A 13,857-nucleotide genomic window follows, 5' to 3' on the forward strand; every position below is an offset into this window, starting at 1 on the left:
TACAGTTAAAGCGTTCAAACCCATTTTGCCAAATTAACGACCTATTTTATTTTGAAATGTGGGACTACTAACGTCTCATGACGCAATTCAACTTCCGCTAGCATTAGCGGCAAGTGTTTGTTGACAGCAACGCCGCTTAGTTTTACACTGTTTTAAGTTTCGTTTTGTTTTCTTGGTTAAAAATGGCATCGTCCAATTCATATAAACTAAGGTGCTCCATCCCGGGCCACGAGATGGACGTGAGGGGACTCGCAAGTACTATTTTTCCAGAAGGAGCTTTCGTGTCTGTGTCCAGAGACCGAACCGGAAGAGTTTGGTTGCCGAACTCAAGGTAGCTAGCATTAGCACTAGCCTCTTGCTGACTAACTATACTGCCAGTGCCATGTCACCTTTTATTTTAGTTGCCAACTAGTTATTGGGCCAGGGAACTCGTGTGGTTAATAAAATGGGTTGATTGAATAACTCCCTCAAACAAGCTCTTGCTGTTTCCAGAACAACTGTTAGCTTCCGAGCTAACAGTTGCTCAGATTAGCTTTGTCATTCATTCTAACAGCTCTGAAAATTAGATTAAGATCAAGTTTTATAATGGCAATACCGATTTAATTACGTCTTTTTTTAAAGTATTTAAAGACATATTAAGTCTCGAGACATTTTCAGGAGAAAAAAATAAAACTAAATAATTGAACTACCTAAAAATTGTATAAGAAAGTCTTGAACCCCAACCTAAATTTGACCTGAAGTGTTTTTGTTGTCAAAGCCAAATGACCACAATTCAAGATTTTAATTATTTAAATAGATAAACTATATTTTTAGTAATCGTATTTGCATTTACTTTGAAAATGCTACATGAAAGCTAAATTTATTTGCTAAACTTTGCTGAAGATTAAACTCTGGTTAAAAGTAAAAGAAGCAAAACACTAGCTAAATTCTTTAAAAAGCTGAACGCTGGCTAAATGCTAAAAACAGATCTCTAGCTATATACTAAAAGAAGCAGGATGCCATCAAAATAGTAACAAGCAGATCACTATTTAAAAGTTAAAGGAGCAATATACTAACTTAAAGCATAAGCAACTAAAGGCTAGCTGCAAACTAAAAGTAATAAGTCAAGCTAACAGTAGCCAAAGGCTAGCTATATGCTAAAGTAACAAAAACTATAAAAAGAAAAGTAGCTACAAGCTAAAAGTAGCATAAGAACACAAAAATAAGGCTGTAGGCTGAACCAGCTCTTTAAGAGAACAAATGTTTTTGAAGAAATTAAACAGATCTCAGTGTATTTATTTGTAGTAAATATTTGCAATTAGGTCCATTTTTTCATTTAGCCTTTATTTATACAGGTTAGTCTCACTGAGTCATGATATCTTAAATAGTTTAAATAGTAATTTAAAAAGGATTCAAAGTTACTAAACCTTTAGGGCATGCTTTCTATTGCCTGAATGAGCGGATTGTTTTAATATAAGAATTGCTAAATTTGCAAAAATAAGTAGAAGTAGTTAGATTGCAACAAGCGTACCGAAAAATATAAAGAATGGAAAACAAACAACAACAGTGGACTGAAAGCTTGTTGTGAATGCAGTTTATGAGCATTCTAAGGAGATGTAAATGCTAAATTTCCCTTCTCTGACTGATGATAGTAAGACTTTAACATTTCATTTGTGAAATCCATTGTTTTTGCAGGTTAGCATAACATTTCAGTCAACATCCTGTTGGGTTTGCCGATGTTGAAAAGAAAAGGGCACTCCTGTTGTGAAAGTCAGTTTGCGTGGCCTGGAGAAGTACTTTGTAACGTGCTTTGGGATTAGAGTGATTTTATGGGTTTTCTCTTAACAACTAATTAATTTGTACAATATACATGCGTTTCAATACAAATCTGTCTTCACTGAGGATGTTTCTGTTGCCTCCTCCCCCGTCTCACCAGCCCAGACAAAGGCTTCACAGAGATGCACTGCATGTCTGGCCACTCGAACTTTGTATCGTGCGTTTGCGTTATTGCACCCAACGAAACGTACCCCCGCGGGCTGATCGCCACAGGTGGGAACGATAATAACATTTGCGTCTTCACTCTGGACCGACCGCAGCCCCTGTTCACCCTTCAGGGTCACAAAAATACAGGTGAGTTGTCGTTTTCTGAGCGTCGGCCATCCTTTATTTTTTAAAGAGTACATGAAGTGGTGCCAGCTTTGTATTTTCGTTGTATTTTCACAGTTTGCACGCTGTCGTCGGGGAAGTTCGGGACACTTTTGAGCGGCTCCTGGGACACCACGGCTAAAGTCTGGCTCAACGAGAAGTGCATGATGACTTTGCAGGTGTGTTGGAGCTTCTGCGATCGTTCTGTAAAGAACAAGTTGAATTTGGCTGATTTTCATATGCTGATGTAGTAATAATAATGATAAGCAACACTTGAACTGGGGGAACTAACGGGGTGTGTTATCTGCTGGATATGTTCGCCTCAGGGCCACACAGCAGCGGTGTGGGCGGTGCTCATCCTTCCTGAACAAGGCCTCATGCTGTCTGGGTCAGCAGATAAAACCATAAAGCTCTGGAAGGCTGGTCGATGTGAGAAGACGTTTACAGGTGAGACACTTCGAGGTCTACATGTCACTCTGATTTATAATCACCTGAAGGCAAAGGAGCAACGATAAGCTAACCTTTTAAATAGTGGAGAACGATTTGTAGACACGCATGGAAATGAAAGAACAACCTTTATTTGGTTTAAATCCAAGCTTTTGGGCCTAAGGGCCAACATTGTCAAGTTGAAAGTATTGGCAGACCACAAAGCTTTAAATATTTGATTTAAAATGGATAAACATATATTTTTTTTCAACTTGCAACAACATCGTAATCGCACATTATTTTAATAGAAAGACAAAAATGTTACTTGTTTTTGTTGAAAAGGAGTTTTAAAATTGTTTTAGAGCCAAAACACAAGAAAACCCTTATGTTGGATGTCCTTCCTGACACAACCACAGACCACCGAGCTACCACAGCCCTCTGTGTGGAGCAGAGAGCTGCCAACTAGGGTGCCCGGGGGGCAGATGGGGGGGGGGGGGGTAACGGCCTTGACCGAGGATCCAAAGTGGGGCAAACAAGGGTAGAGGCACATGTGGGTGCTTCACTTTTCCCACAGACATTTTTTTGATGTTGTCGGTCCAGGGAGTCAAACTGACGACCTTCCGATTATAGGATTATAGGCCCCCCTTCTCTAACCTCTGCGCCACCGCTCCCCCATTCCTTACAGTGATAATTTTGTTTGCTCACAGTTTAAGTCCCACATGCGAGAGTTTCTTCAAAGATCTTCCCAACAAGTCCTTGCTATATAAAGTCAAGCTTGTTTCTAATGCTCGTTGTGTTGGATAAAAATATCCTCTATAAAGAAGCCACACTCGACATGAGAAGGGTTTTAACTGGTTTTACTTGCAAGGGCAGACTTTCACAACAGGTTACACAGATGTTCAGAAGATTTACATGCAGGGAGCCCAGTAATGAGAATCTGCCACGAGCAGTGTGCGAGGCTTGTTCTTATAACCTTATCAGCTCCCGGCTCACAGGCAGACTCTGGTGACCTTGGCCATCCAGCTGCACATGTAGGATCAAATCAGCTCCTCGTTCAGCTCTCTGGGAGAGAAAAGAACTCTCTGCTCACTCAAACACACGGTTCATGGGTCACTTAACATTCTCAGTCATGGTAGTTAAAAAAACATTCATAAACCTTGACCAAGGTTCCGTGACACGTGAGGTTTCTGAAGGTTTGTGCTCCTTTTTACTGTGATTTTAGAACAAGAAAAAAAAAAGTGGTGGGTTAAAGACAAAAACCTGTGTTGTGCTTGATACTGCACATGGAAGATTCTCATCATTCGGTTTTCTTAGTAAAACTGGGGAAAAAAAATAAAAAATGAATATATACACACCGTATTTTCTGCCGTACACGTTGCACCGCTGTATAAGTTGCATCTATTATGCGTCACTGTTGACCACCTGGAATCGTGGGCCTGTGTTGTGCCAAAAAACGATTGGTGCACGGGAGGACTTTAGCAAGAATTTAACAAGATGTATACTTAAAAACAATTATTTATTTGCTCGACATTATAGTAAAGGTGTGTCTCAGTTTAACTTTTCCTTAATAAATGCACTTTAATGGTCAAATCAGCTGCATTTCGCCGCTGATTTGACGTTTGCTCCAGGAGTTCCGGAGAGAGACGAAGGTGGCTTTGTATGGCAAGCCAAGTGTCTCATTAATAGCCACTTTTACCTATTAACGAGACACTTGGCTTGCCATAATTCTTGAGGGCCCCCCCCAGCAGCTGCAGATGGTAATGTTTAATATTTTTCACGTCAGAATGAATGAAATCGTCAGATTTCAGCCATTATTAATATGGGGGGGGGACGTATATTAGTCGCAGGACTTGCAAATTTATGCAAAAAGTTGTGACCTATACGGTGAAAAGTACGGTATATAAAATCAGCCGTAAAATTTGCAGACGGTGTTCATCTACATCAACCACCTGTGGGCCAGAATTACCCCACTCTGAACCACAAATGAACGCTGTAAATTACTCTCAGGACGTATATCGGACACTCCTGGTTTAAACCTTCAGCTTCATTTGTAAAATGTTTTTCAGTTCAGGTACGTGTTGCTTTCCATCAGAGTGGGTGGATTTAAGCCACGGTTGTAAAAAACAAAACTTAAACGTTTGGAGATTTATGACTATAAGCAAACAAAATCCCCTTTTATGTTCTCGTCTTTAGGTCATGAGGACTGTGTCAGGGGGCTGGCAGTGATCAGCAGCACAGAGTTCCTCTCTTGCAGCAACGACACGAGCATCAGACGGTGGCTGGTGACGGGCGACTGTGTGCAGGTTTACTACAGCCACACCAACTTCATCTACAGCTTAGCCGTCTTCCCTAACAGCCAAGGTTTGTTCACGCTCTCGTTACAAAGATCCGTTTGACCTTCCTGCCTCCGAACACTGACGCGCTCTCGCTTCAGATTTCGTCAGCACAGGAGAGGACCGGACTGTGAGGATATGGAGGAAGGGGGAGTGCTTCCAGACGATCCGCCTGCCCGCTCAGTCTGTTTGGTGCTGCTGCATCCTGCCGAACGGCGACATCGCTGTTGGCGCCAGGTACACACGCACACTGACGTCCAGTCAGACTATAAAAGGTGTTTCACCTTAAACGTTTATTTTGTCTCCTACAGTGACGGCATCATCCGTGTTTTTACGGAAGCTGAGGACCGTGTGGCCAGCGCAGAGGACCTCCAGGCCTTCGAGGACGAGCTGTCCAAAGCTACCATTGACCCCAAGACCGGAGACCTGGGAGACATAAAGATGGAGGACCTGCCTGGAAGGGAACACCTCAACGAGCCTGGTAGGACACAGCCTTCATTATCACAAAGGCGGATGTAAAGTCATTTTATGTTCGTGTGTTAGCAAAATATGTCATGATCCACTGGATGGATTTTAGTGAAATTCCCAGGAAGTAATCTTTGGATGTAGATCTACGACTAACCCTAACCCCATTCAAGATGACAGCTACTGCTAATCACCTTTAGCCAAGACAAAAAATAAAACGCTACATCTGTCAATTTTTCCACACATTTCAACTTTTTCAGCCCAGTTCAGTAAAATGTGCGCTCTCCACTTCCTTCTGGTAATTTCAGCTTCTTTCTGCATTTTTAGCTTCTTCTCAGCTGGTTTTTTTTTTTTTTTTTGTGCTAATTTTAGCTTTTTTCAGATAATTTCCACTTTGTTTGCGCTGCTTTCTGCTTCTTTCAGTTTAATTGGACAAACGTGCTCTCTCTACTTTCTTCTACTAATTTAAGCTTGTTCTACTTTTTCAGCTAGCTTTGAAGCTTTTTTAGTTAATTTCAACTGGTTTTTAGCTAATTTCAGCTGGGTTATCTTTAGCTAATTTTGGCTGTTTTTTAGCTAATTTTAACTGTTTTTTTTATCTCTACATCTGGTTTGTAGCTAATTTAAGCTGTTTTTAATCTAATTTCCACAGGGTTTTTTTTTCTAATTTCAGCTGGGTTTTTTTTTTTTTTTTTTAAGCTAATTTCAGCTGGGTTTTTTTAGATAATTTCAGCTGGGTTTTTTGCTAATTTCAGCAGTTTTTTTTTAGCTAATTTAAGCTGTTTTTAATCTAATTTCAGCAGTTTTTTTTTTTAGCTAATTTCAGCTGCTTTTCAGCAAGTTCTTCAGCAATAAGCATTCACTCTGCATTTTTGCAGGAAATGCAACTTCTGTAGTTTTAATTTTTTTCCTTCCAAGATGGTCTCAGTTTTAAACTAAAAGGAAGTGGGTGAAAGGCATTCCTTCGGTCAGTGTTTGTTCTTTAATTTAATTTTTTTAATTTAAAAGCATTTGTTCATTCTTGATAACCTGGACCTGTTAACAGATCTTATAAATGAAAAACAAAACCTATTAAAATGCAAACCGGAGTGAAGTAGTCTGTCGTCAGCGCTGCGTTCAGACTCGAGTTGTCAGCGTTGTTTTCGTCCTCCAGGGAATCGTGACGGGCAGACGCGTTTGATCAAAGACGAGCAGAAGGTGGAGGCGTATCAGTGGAGCGTGAGCGACGGCCGCTGGCTGAAGATCGGAGACGTGGTCGGAGGCTCCAACCAGCAGACCTCCAAGAGCGTGATGTACGAAGGAAAGGTAAGGAGCGGTTACGGGCTTGATGGAGGGAACTCCGGGCGAAGGCGTTCGCTGATAAGTCGTGGTCTGGCTGCAGGAGTACGACTACGTCTTCACCATCGACGTTAACGAGGGGGGGCCGTCCTTGAAGCTGCCGTACAACATGGCGGAGGACCCCTGGCTCACGGCGCACAACTTCCTGCAGAAAAACGACCTGAGCCCCATGTTCCTCGACCAAGTGGCTAATTTTATAATCGAGAACACTAAAGGTCACGTGGTGGGTCCAGCTCAGCCCGAGGACGGGGACCCGTTCACAGGTGAGGCCTCGATGTGCACCTGAGGGCTGTTTTAACGAAACTCCACGCTTCCCGTGTCTTTAGAACTTTCTTCAATGGAAGTTTTTTGTGTTTTCTTGGGCAGGAGGAGCTCGGTATATTCCTGGATCCTCTGATGACGGACAGAGCTTTGGAGCAGATCCCTTCACAGGTCAGAACGTCCACCAGAACGTTTCCTACAACGTCACCTCACCTACTGATGCAGGTTTGTTTAACCCCTCAGGTGCTGGCCGATACATCCCAGGGTCGAACCCCAACCCAAGCGCTCCTTCAGGCGGGGCAGACCCGTTCACAGGTGAGCTGCTGACGGAAACAACCACCTGGAAACTCCAAACACTTAGAGACCGTTTAAACCGTTCTGGTCAACAGTTTACACCGTCTGTTTGTAGAAGAATGAGAAAAGTGAAGGAATGGAGGATAAATAAGGTATTTCAGGTCTAAAAGGGACTTTCTGCAACAGAGCAGCGTCTGAAAGTCTTGTTGAGAACTAGAGAAAAGAACTTGAGTAAAGACCTGAGAGTCTGTTTATGTTGGACTGAATGTCAAGTTTTCAGCTAATAGCTCTAAAATGATTTTTGATATATCAAGCGGTGCTGCTTTTAGTATTATTCACAGATTCAACAAACAACTAGAATGAATTGTCTTCATGGTGATAGGCCTGTCGCGATAAACAATAAATCAATTAATCGCATGATAAATAAAAAAATTATCGACCTCATTTTCATTTATCGGCTTTATCGTGTCTTCGTGTCTCTCTCTTTCTACTGAAGACACTGGATGACAAAAAGCTCAACTCCGGTGCTCTTCGCTGACCCCTCCCTTTCTCTTTTCTCTTTAAAATCCATTTTAACCGTCCAAAATTGCGTTTTTGGATCGTTAGAAGCAGCTAAGCTGAGAAGCTACGCTACAAGCTAAGCTAACAGGCCGACCTCGGGGAAAAACCCTCCGTCTTGTCGAAGCTCCAAAATTCACGGTTGAAATCCGTGCCTTCGTGTAAAAAGTCGTTTTTCTCTGCAAAGACTGATTTTTTTAATTAAAAGCTTTGCGTGAAAAATGCAATGTTAAAGAGCTCAAATCACCAAGCGTCCACCATGTCAACCCATGTCACGTCAAGGGCCCTCCCCCCCATTTTTCTTAAACAGACATGCTGCTCAACTATCCATCCTTTGTCCTGATGCATGCTCAATAATCCAGGTAGAAAAATCTTAAAAAGTTAAGTCCAAGTTTTGTTTTGTTTTTTTGAATGTCCAGAGATATCCATCCTTTGGTTCAAACAATCTTATGCTGCCATCAGGTGGTCAAAAAAGGTACTACATGCAAAACAAACCAACATTTCTTCTAAAATTGTTAAATTTCAAACGATATTATCGTTCATCGCAATAGTTTCTGAGACAATTAATCGCCCAGCAAAATTAGTTATCGTGACGGGCCTACATGGCGAGTTGTTTGTATCAACGTGGCTAAAGATCCAATTTAAAGAGGTTTTTTTGTTATATGTTGATGCAGCTGTGGTTCATCCCTGGAGTTTAGGAGGCTTTGTGTGCCTGAATGGTTTGAGTCAAGTGGCTAAATAAACGAAACAAAACAGGACGTTCTGAAAATGTTCAAGTACTAAATGAGCCAAAGTCCAACAAAAAGCTTGAAAAAGGCTAAAAATTAATCAACTCAAATCATCCTTATCTGTAGAGCTTGTTTAAAACAACCAAAGTGCAGCACAATAAAACTGTGACATAAATAGGGTGGGGGGCTTTAATCTTTTTATTTAAAATAAAAAAATATCAATATAAAAATGGCAAAAAATGAGTAGTACCTCGTTTATCGTGGGGGTTACGTTCCGGACCCCTCCTGCAATAAGTGAAAATCCGCAAAGTAGAAACAACGTAGATTTCTGAGTTGAAACAAACCAAAACAGTAATAAATTTAAATCAACTAAATTTAAGCTTTAAAAATTATTTAGTAAGAGTGTATTAATCAAGATAACTTGATAATTAAAATTTTAAGTTGAGGGAGTAGTAATGACTTTTTACTCACCAGCTCTGCAGAACACAGCAGCTCGGTTCTGGTCCGGCTCAGTTGCGGTTCAGCAGACCTACCGGCCTTGGTCTGGTTCTGGTCCGGTTCTGATCGGCTCTCTGCATCCACTGAGCTCCGAAGTCAACTGAACAGTTTCCAATCAAATCAAAACTTTCCCTCCAGCAGAAAACAACTTTGCCTTCTGGGTAATGTAGTCCTTTAGACTGGCGATACAGTGTAGACTTATTGAGAGAAAACTACAATATGGCAACACTTTTTTGTGTGTGTGTGTGTACAATTGTTGAAAAACTGCGAAAGAGCGAGTCTGCAAAAGTCGAACTGCGAAGTAGCGAGGAACTTATAATATATTATATATATTAATATATTATTCACCTATAATGACACCGTGTCGAGGAACTCTGAAGTGTGAAGGTGCAGCGGATCATTCATGGCAGGCACACAACGGAGGCAAGAGGGCAAATTTCTTGTTTTGGTTTTGGCTTCAAACAACAAAACGGTTTAATCAACATGAACGACCATTAGAAACATTTGACTACGAGCGTCTGGCCTCTTTGAGTGGGCTGCAGCTCCCCCCTCCCCATGCTGCTGCCTCTTTGTGTGTGTGAGTTGCATCTGGGTGCAGACACACACACCTCTGCTGCTTTCAGAAATAATAACTGGATCATTCCTCCTGCAGGAAAAGGCGCCTACTCCTCTGCGGCCCAGAAACAGCCGACCAACATCTACTTCCCCAAGACGGACGGTGTGACCTTTGAGCAAGCTAACGCCTCTCAGATTATCGGTGAGCATTTTGACTTTCCATCAGAAGACGTGCGTCTGCGAGACTAATGGTTATCAACTGTTTATAACGAGGACCACCTCACTGGGGGTGTCCAGACCTGGTCCTCGAGGGCCACTATCGTGCATGTTTTACATGTTTCTCTGCTCCAGCACACCCGATTTGAATCAATGGGTGATTACCGGGCTTCATCGGAACATGAAGATGTAATTGAGCGATTGAATCGGGCGTGTTGGAGCAGACGATCGAGTAAAACATGTAGGATAGTGGCTCTCGAGGACCAGACGTCCCTGTACTAAGATATCCAAGTACTACCTACCTTATACACAAGTGCAGCCTATATAGGTACAAAATAGTTTTTCTTTTTAAATGTAGTGGTTGTGGCTTATTTTCAGGTGCGCTCAATAGTCCAGAAATTACGGTGTGTGAGAAATAATTTTAGTAAACCCGCTAATTTTTTGTTTATTACCCCCAATAAACACTGAAAAAACACTAACGTTTCCAGAGGTTGTTCTCATTTAAACGGGGCCTTAAATCACTTTGACTTGGTCATTTTAAAAGTAGCTCGCATGCTGAAAAAGTGTGGGCACCCCTGGGTTAAAGGGTTCCACGTGTTCTTTGAGGACAACACAAACTGGTCCTGGCTCTTCTTTTGCTGAAAAATACTAATTTAAGACAACTTTCTCTGTTTTGTACCAAATGCTGCCGTCAGATCTGGTAGAGACTTTGCTGCAACACTAAGGAGCCGTGAGCGCAGCTGTTCTCCAGTTCCCACAAGGTTCCCACAAATCTTTTCCCCAATAGCTTTTCATGTTTAATTGGCTCGTTACTTAACTAGTAAATAACTGATTCCAAAGTTTCCTCTGAGCAGCACAGCTTGAGAACCATCGTTTAAAGCCGGGGATGGGCAACTATTTTTTTTTTCCAGAGCGCCAAATCAAGATATTTAAAGCAATCCAAAGTCCGTATAAAGAATTGGAAAATAAATTTTCTTTAAGACTGATAATTAAGACGACGTAATTAGTTGGCATATTTGAATAAAATATTTCTGCCCGATACTCTTTAGGAATGTAAGACTTACTGTCTTTAAACTGGCTCCTGTGACAATATATTTATTAGGTTAAATATAAAAAATACAAGTTCTTTGTTATTAATTAACGTATTAATGTAATTAATAAAATCCATCCGTTATCTTTAACCGCGTCTTCCTTTTCGGATCACGGGGGTCACTGGTGCACACGTCCAGCCATCACTGTGCGAGCTGGACATGTCTCCAGTCCATCACAGGGACACAAAACGAGACAAACAACCATTCACGCTCACTCACACCTAGAGACAATTTAGAGTTACCAATCAGTCTAACATGCATGTTTTTGTCTGTGGGAGGAAACCGGAGAACCCGGTGAAAATCCACGCATGCACGGAGAGAACATGCAAACTCCACCCAGGAAGGCTGGGATTTGATCCGGTGACTTTCTTGCTAAGAGGCGGTAGCTCTGTCAACTGTGCCACAGTGCCGCTAATAAATTACAATTTGTCATAAATTTTTTAAAAAGTTTTATTTACAAATGATATTGGGGGCCGAATGGAGATTGTCCAAGGGCCGCTTTTGGCCCTCGGGCCATACGTTGCCTGCGTCTGTTTCGGCGATGGTTCAGCTCTTTTTTTGGGGGGGAGGTTCTGTTGTCAAGTCAGGTCATCTGGACACTTTCTTTTTGCTGAGACTTTTCGTCCTTCATCCAAGGGACTTCTTCAGTCCGAGGAGCCACAAACAAACTGGAGTCCCACAAGTACCACATTCCCATAGTGGAAAAAAAACCTGTTGATAAGATGGTTTCTGGGGCCCGCCCTCTCCCCCGTCAACTCCTCTGAGGCAGTCATGCCAAAATTGTTCAAAACACCAAAGTTCATGTTCAATAATCCAGGTACAAATCCAGCAAAGTTCAGTCAGGTCATCTGGATAGTTTCCTTTTTTGCTGAGACGTTTCATTCCTTCATCCAAAGGACTTCTTCAGTCCGAGGAGCCACAAACAAACTGGAGTCCCACAAATACCACACTCCCATAGTGGAAAAAAACTTTGAACAAAAGTGGACTCCAGTTTGTTTGTGGCTCTTCGGACTGAATAAGTCTTTTGAATGAAGGACGAAACGTCTCGGCAAAAAAAAAAAAAACGTCCAGATGAACTGAACGAACATTGTTGAATTTGTAAATGGATTATTGAATATAAACGTTGGTGTTCTGTTATTAAGTTTTGAATAGTTTCTATGTTGCCTCTTGATAACTCCTGACTTTATTCTCTGCACAAATACTGATGATGTCATACTAAAACCTCTTGTTTTATCATTAGTTTATAGTCATAAATATAAATGAGCACAGAAATGTGTGTTTGGCTCGTTAAATAAAATCCCTCACTTTAATTATTTATTTATCTTTTGAAGCCAAGTTGAAGGAGCTGAATGCCGAGGCGCCTCAGGAGCACAAACTCTCTGCAGACATCGTGGAAAGTCTGGAGAGTTTGTTGTTGTCGGTTTGTGGGTCGAACTCAGCCGAGGCTCCTCCCACCCTCCAGCAGATCGACGTGCTCTGGAAGGCCTCGCACTGGCCTGAAGGTAAAGCACTCGACACAGTTCAACCGTTTCATCGTCGCTCCCTAACGCAATCCTCTCCCACAGACATCGTGTTTCCCGTCCTGGACATCCTGAGGCTGGCGGTGCGCCACCCGCAGGTGAACGAGAGCCTCTGCGGCGAGGCCGAGGGCGTCCAGCTGTGCAACCACCTGCTGAAACTGATGAGGAGCGAGAGCCGCCCCGCCAACCAGATGCTGGCGCTGCGCACGCTGTGCAACTGCTTCAGCGGCAGGCACGGCCGCGCCCTGCTCGTGGCGCAGCGCGAGACGGTCCTGTCGCGCGCCGCCGACCTGGCCGCCGTCCGCAATAAGAACATCCACATCGCCCTGGCCACACTGGTGCTCAACTACGCCGGCTGCTTTCACAGCCGGCCCGACCTGGAGGCCAAGGCGCAGTGTCTGTCCGTGGCCAGCAGGGCTCTGGAGACCGTGCAGGACAAGGAGGCCGTCTTCAGGCTGCTGGTGGCTTTGGGAACCACCGTGGCCTCCGACGAGACGGCACAGGACTTGGCTCGCTCCCTTGACGTCGGCTCTCAGATTTCCAAATACTCCTCGGTGTCGGATCCGTCGAAGGTGGGCGAGTGCTGCCAGCTGGTTCTGAAAGAACTCCACTGATGTGAATAGTTCCTGTTCCTCTCCTGAACGGGTTGTGATGAAAATAAAAATATTACACTTGTATGGTCTGCAATAAAAAACAACAAACGAACACTCACTAAATAATCTGTGTTTTTTTACTGGAGCTTCCTGGAGATTTGTCTGGTAAGTCGGTGTAATAAAGTTTTATAAACGTTAATTAAGTGTTAACAAGAAGTTCTGACTTCTTATGTGTTCGGTCTTATTGTGTGAACGTTTATGAAGCATTCACACTATTGGGATCCATTTTTTTTTCCGTACGTTTTTTGACACAGTCCCGCAGTTTTCAAACTATTTAAAAAAAATCCTTAATCAAAACGTTCAGCTGTTTCAGGACAGTCTTGCTATGACTTTTGGTATTGGTGCAACTTTAGCTTTTTGACATATTTAGCCTTTTCTGTCGTTTTTTTCTCATAGAAAATGAATTGAGCTCATTTTACATCCTTCAGATCTTTAGATCTGTTTACAACCTTTAACTGCTCCTTTCACATTTTGTTCTACTTCAGCTTCTATCAGCTTCCTTGTACATTTTTTATTCAGCTAATTTCAGTTGTTTTGTGCTCCTTTCAGCTTATTTATGCAAGTTTCAGCTATTTCTATTAATTCAGCTACTATTTAGCTGTTATGCTAATTTTAGCCTTTTCAGCTAATTCCGCATTTTTTGAACACATTTCAACATTTTTCAGCCTAATTCAGCAAAAATGTGCTCTCTCCACTTGCTTCTGGTAATTTAAGCTTCTGCTTTTTTAGCTACTGTTTAGCTGTTTTTTTTTTTTTTTTACATATTTCTGCATTTTCAGATAATTTCTTCTTTTTTG

General features: G+C 42.2%; 1 protein-coding gene across 1 annotated transcript; it reads left to right on the top strand.

The window, feature by feature from the left end:
* The first annotated feature begins 118 nt into the window (after window positions 1–118).
* On the top strand, window positions 119–13,099 carry plaa (phospholipase A2-activating protein). The gene is made up of 14 exons (XM_037683922.1): window positions 119–331; window positions 1,916–2,109; window positions 2,203–2,303; window positions 2,451–2,571; window positions 4,744–4,911; window positions 4,985–5,120; window positions 5,195–5,364; window positions 6,502–6,653; window positions 6,730–6,949; window positions 7,053–7,118; window positions 7,191–7,262; window positions 9,678–9,782; window positions 12,219–12,389; window positions 12,453–13,099. Exons 1-14 carry the CDS (start codon window positions 183–185, stop codon window positions 13,019–13,021), a joined length of 2,394 nt encoding a protein of 797 aa, XP_037539850.1. The 5' UTR covers window positions 119–182; the 3' UTR covers window positions 13,022–13,099.
* The last annotated feature ends 758 nt before the right edge of the window (window positions 13,100–13,857 follow it).

Source organism: Nematolebias whitei, chromosome 1 (assembly GCF_014905685.2).
Source record: "Nematolebias whitei isolate Nwh7 chromosome 1, NemWhi1, whole genome shotgun sequence".
Lineage (NCBI taxonomy): Eukaryota > Metazoa > Chordata > Actinopteri > Cyprinodontiformes > Rivulidae > Nematolebias > Nematolebias whitei.

What these genes read in the sequence shown, in the direction of transcription:
- plaa (XM_037683922.1), top strand. Translation starts at nt 183, where the DNA reads ATGGCATCGTCCAATTCATATAAACTAAGGTGCTCCATCCCGGGCCAC. An exon ending in CGTCTTCCCTAACAGCCAAG is followed by an intron (nt 4,912 to 4,984) that starts GTTTGTTCACGC and finishes CTCTCGCTTCAG; the next exon opens with ATTTCGTCAGCACAGGAGAG. An exon ending in CGGGGCAGACCCGTTCACAG is followed by an intron (nt 7,263 to 9,677) that starts GTGAGCTGCTGA and finishes TTCCTCCTGCAG; the next exon opens with GAAAAGGCGCCTACTCCTCT.